The sequence below is a fragment of the Trachurus trachurus genome (genome assembly GCF_905171665.1).
Source record: "Trachurus trachurus genome assembly, chromosome: 7".
In the NCBI taxonomy this organism is placed as follows: domain Eukaryota; kingdom Metazoa; phylum Chordata; class Actinopteri; order Carangiformes; family Carangidae; genus Trachurus; species Trachurus trachurus.
Genome location: NC_139901.1, coordinates 28,910,920 through 28,923,891, shown reverse-complemented (window position 1 = coordinate 28,923,891; position 12,972 = coordinate 28,910,920). Strand labels below are relative to the sequence as shown.

At 41.1% G+C, this 12,972-nt stretch overlaps 1 protein-coding gene across 1 annotated transcript; it reads left to right on the top strand.

Annotated features, from left to right (window-relative positions):
* Positions 1 to 2,566: 2,566 nt before the first annotated feature.
* slc52a3-1 (solute carrier family 52 member 3-1) lies at positions 2,567 to 10,290 on the top strand. Its single transcript, XM_083974907.1, has 4 exons — positions 2,567 to 2,896; positions 4,238 to 5,348; positions 8,028 to 8,151; positions 9,273 to 10,290. The coding sequence occupies exons 2-4, from the start codon at positions 4,345 to 4,347 to the stop codon at positions 9,483 to 9,485; spliced, it is 1,341 nt and encodes a 446-aa protein (XP_083831033.1). The 5' UTR covers positions 2,567 to 2,896; positions 4,238 to 4,344; the 3' UTR covers positions 9,486 to 10,290.
* Positions 10,291 to 12,972: the final 2,682 nt, after the last annotated feature.

Sequence of the window (12,972 nt, the reverse complement as noted above, 5' to 3'; positions counted from 1 at the left end):
ACAGTTATTCAATGAAGACTTTACATATAAATATATAAATTGAACTTGTAAATTTACTGATTTCACTTTAACATAATGTAAATATGTTGATTTTAGCTGCACAACGACCAAATAATGCTGTCATCAGTGCAAAAATAGATTAATAATATAACAGTGTAACTCTAATAGTGTCAATATTAGACATTATTATTAGGCTAAACATGTTACACTATTGCATTAGTATTGCAGTGATGCACTGATGTTATGTTACTTTGCTAAGCTAAAGCTAAAGCTAAAAACCCACAGGAAAGAAAACCAGATATTCAGGGTGTGTAGGGAAATACAAATGAGCTAAAAATAGCAAATTGTTTATCTGAAACAAGCAAAGCTCAAAACTGAGATGATGAAGACGAGAAAAAAAAGCAGAAGTGAAAATGTTTATGGTGCGTGAGAGAAAATGAAGAACATGGACGAACACCTGTTTGTTCATCACCGACACTGAAGAGAAGCTGAAATAATCTTGGATTTTATTATGTTTTCTCACAATTTAAACAACAAACTCAAATATCAAGTTGTTTTAAACAAAGACACCAAGACCGGTCTGTCGCTTTTTTTATATTGATTGATTATTGTTGGGTTTTTTTTTTTTTTATTAGGCTATTAAAGCAGAAGTAAGCGATCCTGTCGTTTTGGCTAACTTCCTGTCAGCAGATGGAGTTAGCAGTCCCCGCCCTCGTCCCTACGTCACCACATTCACGCGCATCCCTTGGCTGCACACAGAGAGAGGACCGCCCCTTTATGCCGTTCTCTCTCCTCATTGGATAAAGGTTGTAGGATACAAGGAAAGTTTTCTCCTCGGCTTACAGCAGAGCAGAGTGACTGACAGACCCGTGTTTCAGACCAAACACTCTATAGAAGTGATTGCTGTCGGAAGATAGAACTATTTAAGACTTACAGTATATTAACACAAATATTCTGCTTACTTCTGCAAAAAAACATCTACCTGAGTTGAGTTTCATATTTGTGGTTTTCAGTGTTTAATGTCCTGATGTCAGTAAACGCCTCATACGTTCATCTATATTAGTAGGCTAATGGTTCAAAAATGTTTCGACAATGCTTCAACAATTCAAATAATTTGACCATTTCATATTCTTCATGTATTGTTTCATCTCTACAAGATTGCTTCAACAGTTCCTTCACTTAATTCAGCATTGTTTTCACAATTTATTCAGCTCATTCAGCTTCCAGCTTTCAGCATTCACCCGTATTTCCTCCAGGAAATGCATTTCCTGCCTTAAATCAAACATCAACCTGAGTTGAGTTTCATAGTTGTGGTTTTCAGGGTTGAATGTCCTGATGTCAGTAAACGCCTCATACGTTCATGTAGCGCCATCGTCAGGTCAAAGATGTTCATTTATCATTCATCATTCACTCTGGTTGATGATGAAACACGGGCAGATGTAGTGTAATGACACCACCACCCACTGAGGATCAACTGTGAACAGGAGGCAGGTGTGTGTGTGCGTGTGTGTGTGTTACGTTCTTCCATGAAATCATTTTGCAATAGTTTGTTGCACAAGACGCCAAAACCTTCCCACTCACTGTCGTGCAGCTACAAGTGAACCACACACACACACACACACACACACACACACACACACACACACACACACACACACACACACACACACACACACACTGTCTGTACCTCGAGGCTCTGTGACCTCAGAGCTTCTTGTCTTTGTTCTTCACTGTGTTTGAATTTGACTTAACATACTTATGTTAATCTGAAACCTGCTGACACACACACACACACACACACACACACACACACACACACACACACACACACACACACACACACACACACACACACACACACACACTGAGAAACTACAGTACGTGACTAGACATTCATTTAAAAGCCACCACAGGAAGCAGCAACATTTGACCTACATTCATTCATATAAAAATATGAAAAAGTAGCTACTAAGCTACTAGCATCTAATTTCTTACATGGATATCCAGTCAGAAATCATTATAAGTCTTTTATTCTGAAAAAAATCAAAAAAATATGACATTTCTTAGGTCATTTCTTTTTAAATCTGTCATCCAAGACACCAAATCTAATAATATTAATAGTAATAAACTTTATTTCTATAGCACCTTTCAAAACCAAGGTTGCAAGGTGCTTCACAAAATACAACAAGCATAAGATAAAATTATGGAAATAGTTAAGACAATAGAAACAAAGATCAAAATATGTAAAAAAAAACAAAACAAAACAAAAACAAAAACAAAAAAACATTAAAATTAATGAATGTGTAATAACTATAAAGAAGAGGGAGGCGATTGTTTAAAAAAAACAACCTCAAATTCCCATCATACCACATCTTGGTGTCACCTTTCCTTCTTTTTCTCTTCTACATAGTTTACACTGTTCATATCCTGGAGGTTAAAAAACAAACAGTAAAAAAAAACAAAAGGAAAAAGAAAAAAAAGAAAAGCACACTTCATTTTTCCCTCCCCGCCTCTTCCTGTAATGTCGCTCCGGTCTGAGTGGGTGTGGACGACTGGACGTCCAAAAACAACTAGTGCAGCACATTTCATTTTTCTGCTGCAGCAGGCGAATGCATGCATGTGTGTAAACTGTGTGTGTAGAAATGTCAAGGCCACCTCGAGGTGCTTCACTGACTTGACCTAATTACAGTAAGAGCTGGTGCGTTTGAAGGAAGCTCGGTGGATTTTAGACACTGCCCTCTGTTATCCAGCGGAGCGGCTGTGGACTCTGACCTCGCCGGCAGCCATGTGATTTCCATCAGCGTGTGAGAGTGAAGCAGCAGCTCTGTCACTAAACCTCCATGTATGTAAGATGACAGCGAGTCCAATCCCACACCTCCAGGGACTGAAGACACTCGTGAGTAGCTACCACATTATTTCATTTCCTTTTTTGCCTTAAGTGTGATCAGCTGTGGATGTGTTTGTACTCTCCAGTCGTCAATAACGCTGCAGTTTGTGTGACATGTGCTTAAAAAAACACACACATGTCTCTACATCATGTGGTTGTTTGCACAAGACACTGTGAGTCCATCAGCATGAGGTCAGTGTGGGAGAGTACGGCGGCCTGTGAGTGACATGTGACAGCAGCACTGCAGGGATGTGAAAGTTGTATCAGCTGTTTGGAGCAACAACAAAACAGTGAAGAGTGGAGTGAGTTTACGTATGTTTAAAGAGATAAAAATGAATGAATGCACAGTGACTTACACCAGATGAAGTCACTGACCTCAGGTGACCTCTGCTCTACTTCACGTAACACTTTGAAAGTCATGAATGACCTGGGATCATTCAGGTGAAAAGAAGTACTTATCCAGTGTATTGGCCGTTTGTCAAAAATCTAACTCCCAATCCGGCCCGTGGGATGAATGTGTGTGAACATTACATAGATGACAGAAGGAGGCATAATGTTGTTGAAATGTCACATATTTTTTTTAAGAAATTTCAGGTTGTTCATATATGTTTTGTAAAAGGATCGTTCATTAAATCTAAACATCTTAATAACGTGCTGCTTTGCACTGAAACAAAGGGAAAGGTTTAGAGTTCTCATTATTTATAGGTTATTATGCTATTATTTTACTGGACTAGATTCTAACACATGAACAGCTACTAAACTCCAATACTTTAAAGGGATAGTTCAACATTTTGGCAAATTGGCCCATTGCCATAATCCCTATAGTCATAGCAGTAGGTTTGTTACCTTTAATTGTCACGCTATGAGGTAATAACAGAACGTTACCAGACAGAGTTGTTTTAGAGGTAAATTCAGACTCCTTGCCGAAAAACTGTCCCTGAAGGCAACGTGCATCAGCGGTTTTGCATGAATTTACCTCTAAAACAACTCTGTCTGGTAACGTTCTGTTATTATCTCATAGCGTGGTGAATGTGCAGGTCACAACTTGTCCACCAGAGCGTTTTGGAGTTGTTGGATTGTGTATTTGATGAGTTTGATGAGGGAAACCAAGAAATCCCATGAGCCTCCGTAGCGTAGCTCTGAGCAGCTCACGGCTCTGCTCCGCCGTTCTAAAAACAGCTTGCACCGCCAATTAAAGGACCTACTACGAACCTACTGCTACGACTATAGGGATTATGGCAATGGGCCAATTTGCCAAAATGTTGAACTATCACTCTATCCCAGTTTCTGCTCCGTGTGACATCTGACCATCAACTGACTTCCTGCCTCTGTGTTTCTGTGTTTCTGTAGATGTGACGCGCAGCAGAGGTGGAGCTGTTCAGGCCGAGTGTTTCTCCTCCTTCGTCCTTCGTCTTCTTCTTCTCCAGAGTTTCTTCTCCACACTGATCTGATCCATCATGGCGCTGCTCGTCCACCTGCTGGCCGGCGCCTTCGGCCTGGGCTCCTGGGTGGCGGTGAACGGCCTGTGGGTGGAGCTTCCTCTCATCGTCAACGCGCTGCCCGAGGGCTGGGAGCTTCCCTCTTACCTGACCGTCATCATCCAGCTGGCCAACCTGGGGCCTCTGCTGGTCACGCTCATGCACAAGCTCTGCCCCGGCCACCTCAAGGAGCGCGTCGTCATCTACTCCATCCTCTCCATCGGCGTCCTGTCCTGCGTGCTGCTCGCCTTCTTCTGGGACCGGACGACGGTGGTGGCCGGGGCGCCGCGCAGCACGGCCTTCTTCATCATCACCTTCTTCCTCTCGCTGGTGGACTGCACCTCCTCCGTCACCTTCCTGCCCTTCATGATGCAGCTGCCGGCCAAATACATCACCACCTATTTCATCGGGGAAGGCCTGAGCGGCTTCATCCCCGGCGTGGTCGCTCTGGCTCAAGGCGTGGGCATCGCCAAGTGTGTGAACGCCTCCACGGGAAACCACACGGGTGTTGGTGGAGAAGACATGTGGTCCTTGCACACCGAGTATCTGCCTCCCAACTTCTCCACAGAGGTTTTCTTCTTCTTCCTGGCGGCCATGACGAGCGTCAGCCTGGCCGCTTTCGTCGCTCTGAACAAACTCCCACGGACGTTCGAGCTGTCCACGGAAAACCTGGTGCCGGACGACACGGTGACATCCGTGAGCTACGGCCTGGACAACCCCGGAGCGGACACTGATGGAGAGGCGGCGGTGAAGAAGAGCCAGGAGGTGGCGGTGGCGGCCCAGAGCCCCAAACAGTCCGTGTACCAGCTGAGCTTCATCTACTTCATGGTGGTGTGGGTCAACGGCGCCACCAACGGCCTGCTGCCCTCGGTGCAGACGTTCTCCTGCATGCCCTACGGGAACTTGGCCTATCACCTGTCCGCCGCTCTGGCGTCCGTGGCCAACCCGGTGGCCTGCACCGTCGCCATGTTCTTCCCAAACAGGTAAAAAAAATGTTTTAAAAGTCTTCAAAATGAGTCTTTAATAAACTTTATTTTGTGATGTCACAATGTAACAGTGACTGCCTTTAAAGGGGAAGTATTATGGAAATGTCACTTCTTGAAGGCTCTTTAAAGGGACAACGAGGAGTTTTGGAAAAGCGAATTAAAGTCAGAGGTTTACCATCGTAGTTCTGACCATAAACAGCGATTCGGCTGCGTTACTCTCATGACCCGCCACGAAACCGAAAGTAAAGAAGCGCTGGTCGGCCCGACCAGCATTTCCACCACCACTAATAATAACAAAATAACGATAGAGACAAATGGTAAATGGTCTGTATTTATATAGCGCTTTACTATACCTGAACGATACCCAAAGCGCTTTACAGTACATCGCATTCACCCATTCACACACACATTCACACACTGATGGCGGAAGCTGCCATGCAAGGCGCTAACCACGACCCATCAGGAGCAAGGTGGGTATGGTGTCTTGCCCAAGGACACTACGGCAGCAACCGGGACAGAGCGGGATTCAAACCGCCAACCCTCTGATCATTGGATGACCCGCTCTACCACCTGAGCCACTGCCGCCCGTAAAACTATATATTTATCGAAAATGGGCCCATTAACAAGTGTGGGTAGCGTAGATTCATCCACATCAACGTGAGACTTTTTTTATAACCAAATAGAAACTCCTCGTTGTCCCTTTAAAGGTACATTGTGTAGGAATTACTCCCATCTAGCTTTGCGGTTGTATATCGAAAGCAACTCAGTCGTATTTCATGCTACATTCACGTGAAATTGGGTAGACGTCAGACGGACTGAACGTAAAAATATGGCGGCACGACATGGCAGCTAGCACCGAGCTTACCCGCTCCATGTAGATATGAATGATATGAACGGCAAATTCAGAGCTTACCGGAACACTTCAGTTTGTTGATGGGGGTGATTACTGATTAATGAAAAACATACTTTTGAACGAAATAATAGATTTTTGTGAATAGATAACAGGAGAAGTTACACAATGTCCCTTTAACATATATTTGGGTGTTTGTTTTGCCTTCTGGCCCCCAAAATGTGATAATTGACAAAAAAATCTGTAATTTTCAGCCTCCTGAGGTTGAAATCCATGTGGTTTTACCCTCGTACCGGTAGAAGGGGCGGGGCAAGCAGTGGTTCATTTGCATTTAAAGGGACAGGCACTGAAACCAGCCGATCTGAACAGGGCTGTTTTGAGTGAATAAAAAGAGCTGTGATGTTTAATCCTTGGGGTATTTTGACCAAAGCATGTCACAGACATGTCTTTAAGACACCTGGGAACTATTTTAATTTGTGGAAAAGGGGCACAATATGTCTCCTTTAACGCCCACCTGGGACCCCCCATCCAATAATGCAGGATTTAGATCATCGGAGTCTTTACGTGTAATTTCAATCACAAAGAAAACAGCCAATCAGAAGAGAGGGATCAGAGCCTCCTCTCTGTTGATTGGCCGACACCAACCTGTTGAAGCCTGATACCCATGATATCAATATATATCGTGAATTGTATTACATTGTATATTGAAAGAGTGCTCAAGAAGTTTTTTCAGTATCTGGCGAGGGTAATCTTCGGTTAGGGACATGAAGTTACAAAGAAATGAAGAAAAATCCATGGCACTCCTCTAAAAAATAAAAAAACTTTATTAGGATGGTTATGTAATGATGAAACGGTTAAAATAGATCAGTACATCATTAAAAATGGAAACAATTCTTCACCCTGAAGAAGGCTGTTTGCTGCTAATAAAGGCTTTTTATTTTTTGTTAGAGGAGTGCCTTGGATTTTTTCTTCAGTTTGTTGAATATTAGCAGGTTTTATAAACATGAGCACACAAATTGAAAATTGGTTAGTGTGTGAATTGAGTTAACTCTTTCAGTGCCAACCACAGTGTTTCTGAGCCGATTAACACGTGCATCTATAGCAAATACTTCTCGTTCCTCCAGTGTTAGTGAGGTTTGTTAGCAGGTTTGTTTGATGGATTTTGGGATTTAAAACCATGAATAAATCTTCCTATGTATCAAAACTTCAAAGTGTAAAATATGGGACCTCAAAACAAGTGTCCAGGTTTACTGCAGAGTCAGTGGGTCAGGGCGACCTGTATCTACGCAGCTGCAGCTTTACAACACTGATAAGACTCAGCATTTGAAATTGCACAATAAAAATGAAACTTCTGTTGAATGACTAAAAATAAAAAAAGAAATTTATGCCAAAAAACAACGAGAAAACAAAATGAACATCAGAAGCCAAACTTGTTTTTCTACTTTAACTTCCAGACTTATTTGTCTATTTACTCTAAAACTCCCTCTTTGTGTTTGTGCAGCAGCTTTAAACGCTTTAATCCAGACTGCCGAGGTCTCGTATTAACTTCAGAGAGACTTTGAAATAGAAACTGTGGATTAGAAAATTAAGGCCGGTGTGAAGACAAGGCAACAGAAACCTGTCTCAGTATTTTTTTTTTTACATCAACACCGCCTCTTTTCTCAGGGTTAAAAATTGTCTTGGCCCAGAGTTAATGTGAGATAATAAAGTTTCATCAAAGGGACAGATTTCTTTTTATCTCCAGCTGGATTCCTAGAAAATGAGGAGGCTGCTGCTGCTGATAATAAAAACCTCTTGTATTATGTGTGTGTGTGTGTGTTTTTCAGGTCACTGGTGTTCCTCGGCGTGCTCACAGCGTTTGGGACGGCGTTCGGCAGCTACAACATGGCCATGGCGGCGATGAGCCCGTGTCCTCTGCTTCAGGGCTCGGTGCTGGGAGAGGCGATCATTGTAAGTGAAACACAAACAGATTGTGTAACGGACTCGTCGTGGCCCAGAAAACAAGTCGGAAACATTTCTCAGCGTCTTTATCAGGAGAAAACTGTTGTTGCAAAGTTCAACTCGTCCTTTTTACAAAACACCTGAGACCTGTTGAGTAACTCTCTCTCTCATAATGGATCATGACGTCATGTTTCTGGTCTGTTAGTGAGGTGTCAAAATCTAAATAAACTTTATTGTCCCACGGAGGGAAATTTGTCTTGGACAATCAGTGCTGCACCTGGCTGCAGTCAGCAGTCATTCTAGTAGCTAATTTAATCAGTCTCTAGATATTATTGCATGGTACGTGTATATGTATGTGTAAACTGCACATAGGGTAACCCTTTAATTTACAGGCCGCTAATTACGTGATAATGTTAAGTAATAGCCGAGAAATAACAATTAACTGTGTCATAATGTCTTTTTTATCTCTTTGTAAATGAGAAAATACCGTCACCAGCCCAAAAAAATCAAATTTTGTCATGTTTTTAGGGATAAAATGTTGTATAAATCAGGCTTTGAATGATATATCAACAATCCCCTCTGTAAAAACCTTCAGAATATAGACAGGAATAAAACTGGAAGGTTTGGTGTCTGTAAGTGCTGCTGAAGTGGAGATTTCTAGCTCAGAGTCTGAGGAAAAACTCATTTTGAGAAAACGGCCTTTAAAGACTTGTACTGTAAAATTCCATGGATTGCTAATGTAAATCGTACTTTTACAATTGGTTGCGGATATGGAGGAAATGACCATTTTTGCAGCCTATATAATTGTTCAGGAGAGAGAGAGTTTTACAATGATACCTGTAGCTGTTAACTTTTGGTGAATTTAGGAGAAATCTACCAACAAAAGAGACAAAATGAAGTAAAATAACCACCTTAATGTGGATTTTCTACCATTTCTTTTGACTTTTCTGAGAGAATACATGCTAAGGAAGAAAAATAGCCCAAAATCTCAAAATTGATCAGTGCATGAAAAAACAATGTTTTTGCCTGTAGTGTCTCACCATATTTTCCCAGGTGAAGTGTGTGAAGTCCTCACTGTTGTTGTGTTGTGTGTGTGTGTGTGTGTGTGTGTGTATCCTCTTCCTCACCAGGTGCTGTCCTGGCTCTTCTTCACTGGGACTCTGTCTTACGTCAAGGTGATGGTGGGCGTCATCCTGAGGGACCGCAGCCACAGCGCCCTGGTGTGGTGCGGCGCCGCGGCTCAGATGGGCTCGCTGGTCGGCTCGGTCACCATGTTCCCCCTGGTGAACGTCTACCGGCTGTTCACATCTGGAGACTTCTGCAACACCGAGTGTCCTTTGTGATGGAGAACCTGAGAGGCAGAGACACAGAGACAGTTTCATTTATTATCATGAGAAAAGATCAATACTGCACTATATGCAGTGTTATGGCTCTTGACGTTGGTTTGTTATCTTAGTTTATAGCATGAAGACTAGAAACAGCTGTTTGTCAGATTCTCTCCAAAGTAGAAGTCGACTGATCAATCTGTTTGGCTAATTAATAAGCACCGATATGAGGTTTTATCAACTAAAGTTATTGGCAGAAACGGCAGCTCCATCATCTTATTACACCTGAAAGAAAAGAAAACACCACTGTGAACCTGAGATTATTTAGATTTAAACTCCACGTTAACGCTGCTCTCTAAACTAAATAGCCTACTAAATAAACTTCCTTCTGTACTGGAGTGGAGCTTTTTACAGCTGAGTTGTCTTTTCTATGGGAGGTAGCAAGGAACAAAAGGAGTTATTGTGAATAAAATATGTAGAGAGTGACTCATTCTGGACCGTCGACTCGTCATGCGCCTTTTTTTGTGGGATATCCTGCTCTAAAAAGTAACTATCATTATTATATCGGCCTTTAAAAACCCGCTATCAGTCGACCTTTACAGTCCAAAGTACAAGTAACCTCCTGTCACCACCTCTAGGCTAAGCCTCACCTGTTGTATTCAGGGCTCTCTGTTTAAATCCAAGCATAAATTTAAAAAATATACTGTATGTAAAAAAAAGACATGTTATTTACAGGTTAAACAAATGCAGATGTAATGTGTTAGTTTCCAGTCTTCATGCTAAACTAAACTAAACTAAGCTAAGCTAAGCTAAGCTAAACTAAGCTAAGCTAAGCATTACACTTCAGGCTGCAGTCCTGAGTGTGATAGGCTACTGATCGTTTGCATTAAAGTGCATTAATATATTTTCTTTAAAATGTCCAAATATTCCTTTCATGTTCTTCTGTGTCGTTAAAATCTGTTGATATTTTTACTTTGTTTTTGTTTTTGCATCTCTGTGATTTTTAAACCATGTTTGCACTGAACTTCATTTGTGTTTGTGTCCAAGTCATTTTAATTCACTATGATGAAAAAAAAACTAAAAAAAACCTAAAAATAACTACAAATCTGAAAAAAAATTAAAATAAATTCACCACTGAAGTGAAGTTGGTTAATTCACCCTCCTCTAGAGTGAAAGTTCACTGTTGCATCATTAATGAAGCTGTTTGTTTGTTTCGCCACTAGATGGAGCAAACACTCTTCTGAAATCTGCTCTGAAACCATCAGTGACCACAGATCAGCTCATAAAAGTCCAACATGGAAAAACTGTGAACAGGAGGAAATAAATTACAGGATTTAACGCTGACATTTACCCACAGATCACATGACACATTTACCTTCAAATCAAAACCAGGCAAGAACGAAATGAAATGAAAAACGTTTATGGAAACAGGCTGTTGATGCGTTTTATAACAGTCAGGACGAGGACGAATACTACATGTGTGATCCGTCCTGCAGTGAAAATCAACTTTATGGAGCTTAAATACTCCAGTTTTATTCTGTTTATATTGAACTTCCGCATTTAATCAACAGATACAGTTTAGATTAAAGTTTCCCAAAGGTACAAAGAGAAGTTAAAACAAGCAGCTGCAACTTTACTGATGTTTACACATGATTTAAATGTAATTACTGTATATAATGTATATGATTCTGGAAATGGGCCATTCTGCACAGTGTGTACTTCTACTTTCGGTACTTTTAGTATATGTTGATGTAGCCTACTTTAACTAAAGTGAAGATAATGTCATAAATAATGATGCATTTTGAATTTTTCTGCAGAACATGTACTTTTACTATATTTTGATGCTGATACTTTTGTACTAAAGTAAAGATAAAGTCATACATAACATTGCTTTTTAAACATTTTCTGCAGAAAAAGTACTTTGACTTTTGGTACTTTTAGTATATTAGTGGATGTTGGTACTGATGCGTATGTACTTTTACATTATTTGTCATAAATATTAATGCATTTCATACTTTTCTGCAAGAATACTTTTACTTTTAAAGAATATAAAGTATATTCTGGCACTAATACCTTTACTTTCAGCAGGATTTTGAATACACTGGTGTATTAATAGTAGGTTTACCTCTGAGAACTGACCTTTACAAACTCTTTACAACAGTTTCTTCTTCTAATTAATGTGAGAACCACAATCTCAGTGTTTATTATCACAGCTCACGCTCATGTTATTGTCTCATCATGTGGCGCCGTCCAAACAGAGACTGGGATGTTTTGCAGCTCTAAATCACAGACGGATCAATAAATAAATCACCAGCTGGTCGAGATGCAAAACGTTGATAATATGGTCTCCAACAATGATGCTAATGTGTGTTTCATGGTTTTGTGTCTGTGATGCTGCTTCTGCTGCTGCTGCTGCTGCTGCTGCGAATCCTCCGAGGAGTTCAGAGAGACGCTGGTCGTCCATGGGAACTGGAGAGTGGTTTCCCATCAGCAGCTGTTCCTCCTCTTTGCCCCCGTGCCCTTCAGAAGGAGAGCGAGAGGATCCCGGATCTGCAGGGAAGCACAGGGAGGAGGAGGAGGAGGAGGAGGAGGAGGAGGAGGAGGAGGAGGAGGAGGAGGGCTCTAATTACTGATGCTCAGCGGGGGCCGATGGCTGTTGCTCCGGCCGCTGGTCACTTGGGAGCTTCCCTGACCCCGACACTGAGTAAAAACAAAAAAGATAAGGACGGGAAAATGGGGCTACAATTAGCCCTGCGTAGCCTCCGGGGCCGGGATCAGTGGAGGAGAAGCACAGATGGGACTTTCTCACTTGGATTTGTTGAATCCACATTGCAGTAATGTGTGTGCTACGCTGCTGCACTATGTGTGTGTGTGTGCGTGTGTGTGTGAGAGAGAGAAATCACTGCAGTCTGAAGAAATGAAAAGATGAGTTTGCATGGGAAATCTTAATTTATCTCACAGAAAATGCTTGTAATAAGGAAGAAAAACTTGTTCCACTATCAGATTTTTCTACTCATTTCAAGTGAAAATATGCTTGAAAGAAGTAAAAACTGTCTAGAAACAAGCTACTTTTTTTTTTTACTGCAGTCTGAAGAAATGAAAAGATGTGTTTGCATGGGAAATCTTAATTTATCTCACAGAGAATGCTTGAAATGAGTAGAAAAATCTGATAGTGGAACAAGTTTTTCTTATTACAAGCATTCTCTGTGAGATAAATTAATGCAAACACATCTTTTCATTTCTTCAGACTGCAGTAAAAAAAAAAAAAGTAGCTTGTTTCTAGAGTTTTTACTTCTCTCAAGCATGTTTTCACTTGAAATGAGTAGAAAAATCTGATAGTGGAACAAGTTTTTCTTATTACAAGTGAAAATATGCTTGAAAGAAATAAAAACGATCTAAAAACAAGCTACTTTTTTTTTTTTTTTTTTACCGCAGTCTGAAGAAATGAAAAGATGTGTTTGCATGGGAAATCTTAATTTATTTCACAGAGAATGACGTCATCCAC

Coding starts and splice junctions, on each gene's coding strand:
- slc52a3-1 (XM_083974907.1), top strand. CDS start 4,345: ATGGCGCTGCTCGTCCACCTGCTGGCCGGCGCCTTCGGCCTGGGCTCC. Junction 5,349..8,027: donor GCCATGTTCTTCCCAAACAG/GTAAAAAAAATG, acceptor TGTGTTTTTCAG/GTCACTGGTGTTCCTCGGCG. Junction 8,152..9,272: donor TGCTGGGAGAGGCGATCATT/GTAAGTGAAACA, acceptor CTTCCTCACCAG/GTGCTGTCCTGGCTCTTCTT.